General features: G+C 40.5%; 1 protein-coding gene across 8 annotated transcripts in view; it reads left to right on the top strand.

Annotated features, from left to right (window-relative positions):
* The window catches only part of nbea (neurobeachin), a 355,187-nt gene extending 342,324 nt beyond the window's left edge, over nucleotides 1–12,863 (top strand). For all 8 annotated transcript variants that reach the window (XM_012957925.3, XM_002934020.5, XM_012957924.3 and 5 more), the window contains 4 exons: nucleotides 1,695–1,796; nucleotides 7,229–7,425; nucleotides 8,801–8,952; nucleotides 11,000–12,863. In XM_012957925.3, the coding sequence (XP_012813379.1) occupies nucleotides 1,695–1,796; nucleotides 7,229–7,425; nucleotides 8,801–8,952; nucleotides 11,000–11,090 (542 nt within the window). In that variant the 3' untranslated portion in view covers nucleotides 11,091–12,863. The remainder of the gene's footprint in view (nucleotides 1–1,694; nucleotides 1,797–7,228; nucleotides 7,426–8,800; nucleotides 8,953–10,999) is intronic.
* Nucleotides 12,864–14,684: the final 1,821 nt, after the last annotated feature.

Below are 14,684 nucleotides of genomic sequence, written 5' to 3'. Positions count from 1 at the left end.
AGTCACCAAAGGTGCGGCCCTTTATATTCTCCCCGCAAAATATTCCCCTTTCATTACCCAGATACAGACAAACAAGCCCATCTCCCCATAGCTCGACTGCTACTATTTTCTACTGTTATTGTTTTCTATATTTTCATTGTCTAAGCATTCTTTTTTGCTGTCAAAATGAGAATTTAAAAAAAAAAAAAAAAATGTTTTTCTTTTTTGGAAAGTAGCAATTTAATTATCTGCTGAGTTCAAGGTAGTCCGCTGAGCTTTATCTCCTGTGTTGTGAATATGTTACTGTTTTAGGTCCCTGTTCAATGTTTAATATCGTTGGATGGAAGGAATTCTGCTGAATCAGTTCTGTGTTAAGCAATAAGATTTCAATTCCCCGTGCAGCTCCTTCACCTGAAGCCCCCTTTGTTCCTTAGCCTTTAGCCCCATGCTACATCTATCATTTAAAATGTGTCACGGAGCGTTGTTGAATTTTGAATGATTGCAGCAGTGCTTGGCATCTGTCCCTTGCAATGATAAAGCACCCCCTTCCCTAAAGCTTACGTGCGTTCTATTGTCTCTTCTGTTCCCTTAATGCCTCTCCTCTCTGCGTTCTCTTTCAACTTTATCCATGTAATAATACTGCTCTCAAGTAAACCATGCCCTTATCCTTTTACATGTATAGATAGAAATAATGACATATACATATATATCTTTATCTATATAGCGATACTTATGGGAGCAGCTCTGCTCAGTAGGACGGCCAATGCAGTCCCCAATTCCACAGGAAGAACAAACCTGCCCAATTGACACCTAGCCAATCTTATCCAGATATCGGTTGGGTAGGGCAGTTTGGTTCCCCCATACATGGGTAGATAAGCTTCCAAATTGGTGTGAAGGACCCAAAGCAGCAGCTTAGATCTGCCTGTGTCTGACCACATTTAGGAAGACACGGGCGAGTTGGCCGGCCGGATTGCCTAGGTTGCCTGGCTTGACCCTACCTTGAGTTGCTAGTGCAACCTTCTCCATGGTTTTTGTTACCACTATGCTGGTCCCTACCATGTCAGTGCCATTGATCCTCAAACTATTTAATTTTGTTAGTGAAATCAATGTGCATGTTGCATTAAGTGATAGGTAAAATGTAATTTTGAATTATACCCACTGGTACACATGGGCCTTTGCTTTGAATGTAAGTCTAGCTCAGTCAAGAAACATTTATTCTGTTAAGATATAGAATATATATATATAGTAATATTTAAAAAAAAAATCATTACTGTATCCCTTTAACTTTTTTTTTTTTTGCCTATACTTGTAAAGCAATAAGTAATGATTCTGTCAAGACCACTTATCATTCAGATGCCTGCTATACCGAGTCCTGTGACAGGGAGAGGGCAGAAAGAAATATATGGACCAAGAAAAAAAATGGCAAAATCAAATCATAATTTAATTTCAATCATAATTATTTTGACCAACCTATGTAATGAGTGCACACAAAATAGCAGGCAAGTAACATTATAATCCTACATGTGTGACGTTGGCCACAGTTTGAACCAATATGGATAATTGGTTGTTGCCTGCTAAAATGTTTGTGTTTTACCTGTGTATGGAATAATGATCTATTATATAACAATAGTTTCTTGCCCAACCTAGCGGCAGGATGTTGAACCAACGTACTGGTATTTACTGTATTTAACTTTCTTCTTTGTTCTAATTTGCAGGTGATTACCCAGCTCCGAGAGCCGTCCTGACTGGCCATGATCATGAGGTTGTGTGTGTGTCGGTCTGTGCTGAACTGGGCCTTGTTATCAGTGGAGCTAAAGGTCTGTACTGTGTATCTTAGGCTGCTTCTATAGCTCAGCATACATATGGGCTTCCTGGCATGTCTCCCCAAAACCACAAAAGAGATTCCTTATCTGCAGCCTATGCTTGCTGTTATTGTGTGATATATACTATGTATGCCATGTATATTGTTATAAAAATTCATACAAAATTAAAAATTGAGTTAAAAAAAACCCAGTAACACACTATAAACCATAGCATACTATTATTAAAAGGCAATTATAAAGTTGCACATTCAGAAGGATCAATGGGCAGTAGCGATACGCAAATCGGCCCCGTTTTGCTTTGCTGAAATACTTGTGAAATGCCAAAAATTTGCAAAATGTATTGAAGTCAGGTGACGTTTTTTTCTCAGTTACCATGCAACTGTTTTTTTTTGTGGCCAGTGTTGTCTATGGGTGTTTTTTTTTCAGTGAAACCTGGCAAAAAAGTTTTGCTTATCACTAATGGCCAGCCATAATAATGGACAAATGGTTCCCTTTAAACATATCGTGTATGGGCGCAATGCTGTATTATTCCTATGTTATTTGCTGCCTGTCATTACTTTATACCAGAGAATTTGTTCATATACAAGTTGTCACACAGTTTCCGGTGCATGAGTTGAGTGGCAGTGATAGACGCGCCATACGCTACTTTATTATCATTCCCTCACTCTTAATCCTTTTTGCATTATTTGAATCCGAGGCAGGCGAGTAGCAATTTGGTCTCTAGAGATGCTTTTGTTTGTACATTTGTGTTTAGGGCTTGGGGATGTGTTGGTCAGGACTCAAAGAGAAGCTACAGGATGATGGAGGGGAAGGTTTGTGCAGTAAATAGCAGGCTCTGCAGAGCTGGCATCTTGTGTTTGTTTTGTTGATCCAGGGACTGGATAGAATGATTAGGGCAAAGATTATTTTTCTGGTTGGTGTCTTTACACACACGGCCATTGTATCTTTCCTCCTAACAGTCATATTTTCAACATAGCACTGATGGTTTTGCAGTTACACGCTAATAGCTAGGTGTGTATGGTCAACTAATGGGAAACGGCAGACACTGACCAGGGCAGCACAGCTGGGGGCCATGCCTACTTCAGTAAGCGCAGACCTTTTCTATACTGCCTTCCTGTCTATGTTGAACTTCTGTGCTTAAGGGCTATTCTATCACAAATTTCTTGCGGTAGTGTGGGGGCCGCCTGTGGAATATTGGCCAGGGCCCTCTGTATCTTAAACTGGCCCTGCCTTAGCTCTTACCCCAGCCTCCCTTTTACTATGAAGGCATGTTCCTGTACCTAATGCTTATTGGCTCAGCAGCAAGGGACATTTTCCTTACAGGAACTACATTTAGTTTTAGCAGGTTAAAGACAAGTGCCCAGTTGTGCCTTATTGCTATCTTGAGCAGTGAGAACTTTAACATAAAAGTATGTACTTTATCATTTATATATGAAGTAGTGTTAAAGAACCAGTAAAACAAAAAAATGAATATGTTTCATTCTAATCATCTTTTTTTAAGTGTAAAAGCAAGCAAAGCTAAGCTGAGTACCAAACTGCGTGCAAGTTTTTTTTTTTTAGAGAGGGGTTACTTATAGTCCCCCAATGTGCTTGACATTGGCATCCATTTTGCTTTCTGCAATTCACTAGCAGGTATTGACACAGCCCGTTAGTGAAACCCTGGAACTATCGCCACATCCAAGCTGGCAGTAAGTTCAGGATTCATAGGAACCTGTATGTAATGCATCAGTGCAGGCCGAGTGGGTGCAAGTTGCTGGATGCATGTATGGGCGCAAGGATGTTTGGGAATGGCCCCAAATATGCTCAGTATTGCATGCATTTAGCGCTTTACCATGAATGCCTTGCATGCAATAATACATATTAATACTAAACTAAGAATACAGTGATTTATGGAAATGTGCCAGATTTTCAAAAGTGCCGACTGAGCGAGTGTTATTTATAGAGTATTTCGTTTTCTACGTAGGAAAGTGTTGTGGCCATGGGGCTAGCTATGTTTAAATATGGGCCCAGTGTAATGTTCCCATGTGTGTAGGGCTACCCAGTTGTTCCTTCCCACTATGGCATATAAAAGTGCTTTCATGCCCTCCATAAAGCCGAGCAGCACATCTGTAGCAGCTTAATTTACATCCATTCCTTTTTTTTGTCCCATAAAGTGAAATATATAAGGCAGGCTGCCGGATTGCCATGCTTTTTCCCAGATGATTAGCTTACAAGCGATTTCTCTCCGCCTGACATGAGTGAACATACTAAGATCCTTTGATCGGATTTTCTGTGTGGAAGCGCCAGGATACTGTTTCATTTAGTATGTTTCTCTAAATAGGAGGACAGATGTCATAAGTGCTGGGGAAACTGCCAGACTGCTGGCCACTTGGTACCAGATCTACCTTCTACCTTAGTAATCTTTATTAGCCAACCGCTTCTTGATCGCTATTCATTTCTCTGCTAATAGCGCACCTTTCATAGCAAATGGCTTTGTCAATAATATATATATTCATTTTAGCAGCTCGCTGACAATAATAGACTTCATATTATTGACCTAATAGGACGCCTTTACCTTTTAATCAACTTCGAGCGCGGCAGCATTTCTTCCTGACATTGAGAAATAGGTCTGTGGGTAATGTTTCCCCCATCAAATAACTCTCTGCAAGCTTCCCAGCGCAACGCATATTTGCCTTTCTATTCTTAGACAACGGCTCTGAATTATTTATATGGATACACTGATAATGATTTTGTTTCTTTGTTTGGGTTCAGATAGATAAAAACCAACAGAGCAGTTGTGTATTATTTTTTTTTTTTTAATCAGAGTGTATTTGTCCACCTTTAAAGGACTAGTTAAGCCAAAACTAATAATTGTTTTCTTATTAGCTGCCTACCCAGCACTTTCAGGAGTCAGTATGTTATCGTATATTTTATATGTATGATGTACATGGTGCTTCCCACCTGATATCATGCTGGGGATCAGCCAGCTGGCCTTGATGCAGGTTTAAAAATACAGTTGGAAAGGCACCAGATTGCTTGGTGAAACAGTTCCCTCCTTAGGGATTCCTATTATGATGCCATCATTGGCCCAGGGGCCACACACGTCCATGTCAGGGTGTCCAATTCAGGCAAAGATCTGCTCATCTGAGGACTTCTTCCAAAGGTGGCCATACACAGGCCAATAGAAACTTCCGATGGTCATCAGCAGCTTATCAGCCTGTGTATGGGGCCCTTCGACAGGCCTACTATACAATAACGGAAATGTTGGAAAATCAGGCAGATATTGGGCAGGTTTAAAAATCCCATCTGGGGGAGGAGTGCATTGGCTTGTTGATGTGGTTCTTACCCCCAATGGCCTGCATCCCATCAATGTGATCCAGTCGTTTGTGTCAATCCAATATTGCCTGCCTCAGTGTGGGCACATCGGGGAAAGATCCGCTCATTTTGCGACCTCGACAAACAAGCGGATCCTTCAGTGTGTTGGCGCTTTACTTGTGTAACTTGTGTAAATAGGCACCCAAAAACGTTATACCTGGGATGAACCTGGCAGTGTCCTGTGTAAAATAGAATTATAAATATGCAATTAATCTTTTTTTCATAGATTTAAAATTTAATGTTTCCCCCCATAAATTAATGGCAGTGCAGACTGGTTTATTTAGTATTATTACAGTTTGTATCTTCCCCATTCCTATATAAATTGAATTGTAGCCTCAAAATATCCCATCACCCCTCGATGCAGATGCAGCTCCGGTTTCAGTTCATGTATTTGGCCCTATTAAGGCTGGCGAGTCGCAGTTTGTTTGTTCCTGGAGATGGTCACACAAACCAACTGCAATTAGAGACAGAACATGAAATGCTGTTGCATGGAGCTCATTAACCATATTTACTTCTCTGCATTGAAGGATGTTCATGATATGAAGTTGGAGCCTGACGATGATTACGGTTTCAGATTTCTTACAGTGACCTTCATTAACATTTTGTTAGAAGCCCATCAGCGGGACAATGCCGTAACATTAACACAATATTGGGATCTCGTGCATCTTTTCTTCGCCACAATGGCCAGTGCGGTGCCTTAGGAACAATATTACTATCCTCTGGTGACTTTTTGTGAGATGCCAAATTACACTCATTTAGGTGCAGCCGTGGGGAAGTAATCCGTGTTTCAGTGGAAGGACAAAAGGGGCAATCAGCCTTAAACTCTGCATTTTCTTTACATCTGTGTTCCTGTTTCAAAAGCAAAGGCTGGCTAATGCTAAGTGCTCGGAGGATTCTTGTAGTGAATATGTGTAGGACATGGTCCCTCGGAGCCTGCTGACCTTGTCTGAATATCGTACAATTTGCTTTGAATAATTTAGAATTGCTTTGTGCTCAAGATGTCGGTGGCCAGTGCTCTGGTATTGACTTGTATCTCCTAAACACATGTGATCTCCCCCTGCAAACCCGCCAATGGCATTAACAAAACCATAACACATACGGCTGCTGTCCAATTGAGCCCGGCTGATTTATAGAAAGCAGAGTTAGTTGATTTACTGCTACACAGAACCCCCATTTGAAATTAACTTTACAGATGAAAGCAATTTGTTTTGCACTTTCTTATTTGCTCTTCTGCACTAGATTGCTGGTTTGAAAGGAAAAGTATATATTAGGTTTATTGTACTTTAAAGGAAAACTATTCCCCCAGACAACGTAGGTCTCTATAAAAATATATTTTATAAAACAGCTCATATGTAAAACCCTGCTTCATCTAAATAAATCATTTTCATATAAATATACTTTTTTAGTAGTATGTGCCATTGGGTAATCCTAAATAGAAAACTGCCATTTTAAGAATTAAGGGCCGCCTCCTGGGCTCATAGGATTCATAGTGCACACAAACAAGCCAAGGCACACATACATGCTAGACCCCATCAGCCAATGAATGGACAGAGCTCTGTCTTTTACTCCCACGCTACTTCCTGTTACAGTTACAGCTGCATTATTTCCTGTCAGCTGATCTCTGAGGGAGCACACAGCCCATCACTAAATGGCGGCTCAAGGGAAATGATGTAAAAGGGCAATATTTACTGATATATATATTCCAGTTTGGTAAGATTCTTTAATAGGCCACTTAATATGGTATAAACTGGTATAAATCTGTTGGATAAGTATTCATTTTAGGGGTATAGTTTTCATATAGTTTGTATCATATTACTGCTATGGCGAATACCAGTATGTAATTTTGAACAGTTCAAAAAAGTCCATTTGGAGTTCCAGGGGCCATATTCAATGGGCCAAATTTACCCAAAGGTTCTAGACTTTATAAGATAATATAAAATTGTCCTTAACCATTTTTCCACTCTGAGCGAATTCATAATCACTTATCTATCAACCTGTCTTTTCTTATTTTGTCAGTCAAAGACAAGGGCAATGGCGCCTCATATAATAGATGTCTTCATTTTGTTTTGCAGAAGGCCCATGTTTAGTTCATACCATCACTGGAGATCTGCTAAGAGCCCTGGAGGGACCAGACCTCTGCCTTTACCCTAGATTAATTTCAGTTTCCAGCGAGGGCCACTGTATTATATATTATGAACGGGGCAGATTTTGCAATTTCAGCATAAATGGAAAACTTCTGGGCCAGATGGAGATCAACGATTCCACTCGGGTAAGTGTAATAACAGTACATCTCTCAGTTGCCTTACACACCAGGAAAGGGAACCAACCTCTCCACATGGTATTGGCATTAGTACAAAGGGCTAGCAAACTGAGCGGCCACTGGCCAACTCCATAAACATGCTTGGGAAAGATACAAAGAATTTTAATGCCTCTACAGGTTACTAATATTGAAATGGGAGACGAAACAAACACAGAAAATCTCATCTTGGTATAGTGTATCTTTAATTACATTAATTACATTAAAGATTATATGCAGAAGTTGCCATATAACCTCCCTACCTTTGTACTAGAGCAGTGATCCCCAACCCCTTGGATGTTGCTCTCAGTGGCCTCAAAGCAGGTGCTCATTTTTGAATTTCTGGATAGGAGGCAAGTTTTAATTGCATAAAAAACCAGTGTAATTGCCAAATAGAGCCTTCTGTAGACTTCGAGTCAACACAGGGGCTATCAAATAGCCAATTATAGCTCTCATTGGCACCTCCAGGAACATTTTCCATGCTTGTGTTGCTCTCCAAATCCTTTTCCATTTGAATGTGGCTCACAGTTATAAAAGGTTGGGGATCCCTGTACTAGAGAGATACATTTTCCTAAATGCCATATGGTGGGCACCTTACAATATTTAAGAAATGTTTACTGTTTATGCGAGGAGAAAGATGTTATAAGCAAGGTATTATTTTCTACATTGCACAGTGCATACGTATGTTTAGCTATGTGCTAAACCTTGATACTCCATGAGGTTCCCGTATATATACCATAAATAATATCTTGTCCAAATCTCCAAACAGGTAGTGACTGGTACTGTACAAACTGCCAAATGCCTTTAGTTAAAGCTCTACATTAAGTTACATCTACATTTTGTTTTAATGACTCATTTTCCAAGTGATAGCTAGTGGGCTGATTCATGCGGAGTCAGGGGGAACCGGTATCAATCAGCCTTCTAGCTATCACTTGTACATTAGTAATAAAAACAAATTTAACTAAAACATTGGACCATACAGGAGGTAAGGCCAATACACACACTTGGGGGTTAGATGGCAAGCCTTAGATACATTGCTGGGCATAGTTTAGGCACAAGTGTAACCATGTACAAATGGGACAGATGGTATTAATGCCTCTGGCACAACGTTATGGATTGGCCAAAGCCCCAATAAATCTGCCCCATGTATAGTCTACTGGGCTGTGACTGAACACTCTCATTTAAAATAGCAACCGTTTCCTTTCTGGTTTATAAAATGCAGTGTGTACATCTGTACTGTACCCGCAGTTCTACATCACTCCCTTCAGATTGGTTTACATTAGACGTGGAATTGTCCAATAAATCTTCTCAGTCATTCCTAATAGACTTTATGTTGTTTGTTAACAAGGCCATCCTTCTGAGCAGCGATGGGCAGAACCTAGTGACCGGCGGGGATAACGGAGTAGTAGAGGTTTGGCAAGCATGTGATTTCAAGCAGCTCTACATTTACCCTGGCTGTGATGCTGGAATAAGAGCCATGGACCTGTCACATGATCAGAGGTGAGTTACAGAGGAGACACATCACTTCTTTGTAATCTTTGTGCTTTGTACATATGGAATCTACCTACAATATCAAACGTATGGCTTAGTCTGTTTTGTAACATGCAAAAATATTATATAATAAATATTATTTAAGTTAAATATATTAAAGTTAATATAAAGTGCAGCTTTCATATAGCGATAATACATTTTTTTAAAGGAAAACTCTGGCTTCTGAACCAAAATGTGTTAAAGAGCCCCACATAACACAGAAACCTCTAATATACCCATCACTGTAATCTGTTCCTTCAAAATGTATAAATAGCATTTTATATGCTGAAATCCAGCTGCAAAGCAGTTCTTCTCTTTCTGCTCATTTGAAATCCTGGCAGGGGAGGAGGGACTAAAACATCAATGTTACAAATTGTAACAACTTCCCCACAGCTTACAGACAGCATGCAGGAACTACATAACCCACAATGCATTGCACTGTGATGTTCCTTTCCTTATTGACATCACATGTGCAGGGAATTGTGGGATTGGGAAGATGCAGGCTGATAGAAGGCTGAGGACAGGCGACTACTGTTACATTTTTTTTTTAATCTCAAAGTATTCAGTCAGATCAGCAGGGGAACAGGGGGCGGGGCCAAAACCATATTATTACATTACAAATCATGAAAAGGCTGCATATTTTGTAATTGATAATTATATTGCAAAGTTGCTTGACATTATGTTTGCTTTTGGTTATGGTTACTTTTCAAAAAGCTCAAGCTTTAAGGGGGCCAATAATTCTCAATCCCAGTCATGTTGCCCTATGCAGATGTTTACTGTACCCCTTACAGAGAAATATTTAACGTGTTCCTTTGATCCTATGGATTTGTATGCACACAATTAGAGCAAAGCTACACACGGGCTGCTTCCCATTTGCATTCGTGCAGCTACGGATTGGCTTCAGCCTTCATTATTGAACAAGTAGCGCTGATCAAAGTGGGGCTGATACTCCCACTCGGTGTGAGCCCGGGTCAGTGAGAGTCAGAGATCTGATTCTGAGAGTCGCTGCATCTGCCTGCGCTGCGCTCTTTCACTATACACAATACTCCGGCTTCCCTTTCTCTTAAAGCAAAAGCCGCTACCAAATGAGCTACATTATGGCTTCTAATATGTTATGATTCTCCATAGAGAGACTGTATTGTTTCTAACACAAGCTGGCTGACTACTTTGAGACTCAAATAAAATGTAACAGTAGTCGACTCTCCCCAGCCTGCCGTCAGCCTGCATCCTCCCAATCCCACAATTCCCTGCACATGTGATGTCAATAAGGAAAGGAACATCACAGTGCAATGCATTGTGGGTTATATAGTTCCTGCATGCTGCCTCTAAGCTGTGGAGAAGTTGTTACAATTTGTAACAGTATCGGACTGGCCCACCAGGATACCAGGAAAACTCCCAGTGGGCCCAGCGGTCAGTGGGGCCCTCCTGCTCCTGAGCATTTGGCCTGCTTCATGGTCTTTCCTTAAATGGTCATGGACATTTCTGAATGGGAACAAAGAGGAGAAATAGATGAAAGAATAGATGCTAGTATGTAAATAAAAGAGACTGGGAGAATAAAGAGGTTGGGTGAGGAAAGGAGGAAAAATAGTTTGGAGAGCGGGCCCATGGTCTAAGGTTCTCTGGTGGGCCCCTGGGGTCCCAGTCCGACACTGGTAACATCAGTGTTTTAGTTCCTTCTCCCCTGTCAGGATTTCAAATGATGCAGAAAGAGATGAACTATTTTGCGGCTGGATTTCAGCAAAAAAAAAAAAAACCTGTATTTGTTCATAGTTTTTGAAGGAACAGATTACAGGGATAGGTATATTAGGGGTTTCTGTGCTGTGTGGGGCTCTTTAACAAATTTTAGTTTGGAAGCCGGGATAAATGAAAGTGGTTTTACGCACAGCCGACTGCCGGGAAATTGCAGGGAACCGCAACTGTGCTTGTGGACATAAATGAGCCAAAACATTTATTGGTTTGTTTATCTCATGTACTGAAATACAATAAACTGACCATGATGTGCTTCTGTTCTTTCCAGGACTCTGATTACTGGAATGGCTTCTGGTAGCATTGTAGCTTTTAATATAGATTTTAACCGGTGGCATTATGAGCACCAGAACAGATACTGAAGCTGGCTGAAGATCGGGAAGCCGAGGATGGGCTGAGAGCACAAGTGCCGCAGTGAGAAGGGATAAACCAAGCCTGCATCGACCTCCGTTGTACATTCCATTACACCCAGCAATAGCTGTGCATTGTAGTCAGCAACCATTTTTCTTGTGTGTTTTTTCCACAACTGAACACCAGCTGCTAAGAGGCGAGATTGTATCATGTAAAATATGGCGACTAGGAGATGTTTTGGTAATTATATCAAACTTTATTTATCTAAAAAGCAGAAAATGGAGATAGGACGTATTGCAAAGAGACTTTGGGTAACCCCGGAGAACCTTGCGTTCGGTGTTTAGTCCACAAATCACACATCCCGTTTCCAGCCTCTTTTCAAGCTGTGAAAGAAAAACAAATCTATATGTTTGATACTTTTTACATCAGATGCACATCTTAACTTTAAAAAGGGATACTTTTGTAAAAGTAAAACCTTGTATAAAGAACAAAAAAAAAAAAAAAGTTTCTTAATTTTATCATGGAGCTACAATGTGCTTGTACTTTACACCCGATGTCGTGGCGGAACAGGGATTTGAAAGAAACTAAAAAAAAATCTAATAATAATATATACATTTTAATAAAAAGGTGCAGCTTGTTGCAAAATATGGAATGTGGGGTTCGACCATAAATCTAACGTTCGCACTTTCTTTTTGCCCCTTCGAAGAAAAGTCTTTCAGTCTTTCAGAACCTAGGGATACGAAGCCATGGTTTGCCATTATTCTTTCACAAGAGATATACTTGCTGTTTCTCTTCACTCGTTTCTTTATCATAACAAAGCAGAACAGATGGGGAAAAGCCCTGGTCTTAAATTTCAAGGTGCCGAATGACCATCCCTTTGGGAGAATCTAGCATAGTCCCTTCCTACCTTGGCCGGGTAATTAGGGTTACGAGTTTGGCTCATTTCTGGGCTTTCTTTATGGATAAAATGATTTTGTTAATCAGTACTTGGGCTTTGGTGCAACAGGATGAGTGTTACCCTGATCAGCTGTGGGGGAGGGGGGGGAGGTGCCTAAAGCCGCGTTCCCAGCCCAAGGCACAGACAATGCTTTACAATTTACCGTAGTGCAGCAGTGACTGTCGGAATCATTCCCTGCACAACGTAGCGGTAAGGAAAAGACACACCCAGGGGTAAATACACATGTTTCTTCTTTGTATATTTGGTGACTGTATTGTCATAGATGTACATATTGTGTCGGTAGGGCTATAAGGCATGTATCAGGAATGTAATTCTCTCCGAATTGACACTCACTTGCAGTCATTTATTTAAAAATGAAAGAGTCAAACGAAATAATGAATTTATTTGTATTGGCACTTTGCACCAGAAACATATCATTATTTATTGATGTGATTATTTGTTCTTCACCTTGTATTAGTAAGTTTTACCACTGAGTTTCTTCTACATTGCTGTTTGTATTTAAAAGAAAACAAAAATTCAAAAAAAAAAAAAGCGATTCTAAAAAAGAAAAAAGGAAAAAAAAAAAACTTGAGGAATCAACTTAAATATTAAGTTATTTATCACCAGTCTGTTAAGCAATATCTTTGAGTTGTAGCTTAGAATAGGAGGATATTGAACACCTGGAGGGACTCGTTCATTTCATCTTGGAATCATGGTGAGATATTTTGGATATATCAATTCCTTAAGCTATTGTAACCATGTTTTATTGCAAAGATGTCAAATATGCCAGATGTGTTCAGTTGGAAATAAAAAAAAAAAAAGAAAAATAAAATATGCAAATAATTCATTTGCTGCTTTTGTGTTTCCCTGTGGTTTTTTTTTCCCATAATTCTCTTTTTTTTTGCTCTACAAAATTGACAGATATTTCAAAATCCAATCAGGAAATAGACATGAAAGTATTTGTGCTGTACCATTCTGAGTTTTACAGCAGTCGTGGAAACATCTGGTTCTCAAACCCACGCTATTTGCAGCTGGTATGTTGGTCTAAAAGGCGCTTTTCCAATAAAACTGACATCTTGGTTCAATAGTCGTATCTGCCTACAAGCTGGAGTGTTTCCTGGAAATGGAATAAATGCCCATAATATGGAGAGAAAACCATTCTTGTATTTTTTGTGAATGTGGAAAGAGGAAAATATTGTACCAGGAGGATCTCATGAGCGCACAGTTAGCATTTCATCTCTTACCTTCCCTCAAGCTGCCCATACACGCTCACATCTTCTTCTGATGAACGTTCCGATATCGATAGTAGGTTTAAAGGAGAAGGAAAGTCATTTTGCCATTTTACTGCCAATAGATTTGCCACATTAGTGCCACCTAGAACACTATATTTATTCTGCAGAAACCATTACCATACCCTGAGTAAAGAGCCCTAGAAACTCCCTCCAATAGCAGCTGCCATTTTAGCTTGGTCTTGGTAGCTTCCTGCTGCAGTTATAAAAGTTGGAAGTTCAGATGACGCATTCCTAAGGGAGGGGGGAGTGAGTTCTTATGCATTCTTATGGGAGGGGGGAGCAGGGGATGGGAGAGAGGAGAGAACTGTGCAGACTCTGGCCCCTGGAATGAAGGATTTTTCTGAGAAAGGAAGTCAGATACCCTAAGAACATGTTTACAAAAAAGGAGACAAGAAATCCTGTGTTTCTTTTGACAGAGGACTCTGTGCTTATGGCTGTATTTACATAGACCTTTCTGATAAAGCTTACTTAGTTTTTACCTTTCCTTCTCCTTTAAATGCAACGATCTAAAACTAACATTCAGACTGAAATTGTACAAAAGTTACTTCCTGGAAAGGCTTTATAGGTTCCTCAAGGGAAGTTTTCTAACCTGTCCGACTAAACGACTGATCACCATGGTAAGAAAATTATCAGGATGATAAATCTGAGCCCTCACATGGTCCAAAATATTATGACAATTTGCTTAGGACAGCAAAATTTGTGTTTATTTCCACAAAAAAAAATCAAATTAGGTGCAAAAAAGTAATGAGAAAAATAATGAAATATGAACATTAGTTAATGACCCCCTAAGCAGAGTCTGACTGGGCCGACAGGATACCGGGAAAAAACCCAGTGGGCCCCAGACCCTGTTGTTGCTCCCCTGGCTGCCATTGTCCTCCTCTGATGCGTTTCACTTGCACACGTTCAGGGGAGGATGTCCGGGGATTGGTGGGGGGTTAGACGGGCGCAGCAGGAGGTGCGGGGCCCCCGGGGCGGCAGCCCTGGTGGGCCCTGCACCCCCCAGTCCGACCCTGCCCCTATGACAAATGTATGGACTCAGTATTTGGGAGCACACCATTAGGTAAGAATAAGTCAAAGCAAGATCTTCCTCTAGATGTGAATTAGTTCTGCACATCTCTCTGCTGACACTTCTCGCTGCTCCAGGTCTCCCACATTTGAAGGGCGCCTTTTCCCAACTGCAGTTTTAAGATCTCTCCACAAGTGTTCAGTGGGATTTAGATCTGAACTCATTGTTGCCCACTTTCGAACAGTCCAACAATTTGTCTTTTCCTGAGTGCAGTTTGCTTGGGGTCATTGTCCGGTTGGCCCATGATCTGCAACAGAGAAGCCATTTTCCTGACACTGGGTACAATAATGTTCTCCAAATGCCTTGGTCG

This window comes from Xenopus tropicalis, chromosome 2 (assembly GCF_000004195.4).
Source record: "Xenopus tropicalis strain Nigerian chromosome 2, UCB_Xtro_10.0, whole genome shotgun sequence".
Lineage (NCBI taxonomy): Eukaryota > Metazoa > Chordata > Amphibia > Anura > Pipidae > Xenopus > Xenopus tropicalis.
Note: the sequence above shows the minus strand (reverse complement) of the source record. Positions and strands in the feature narration are given on the sequence as shown.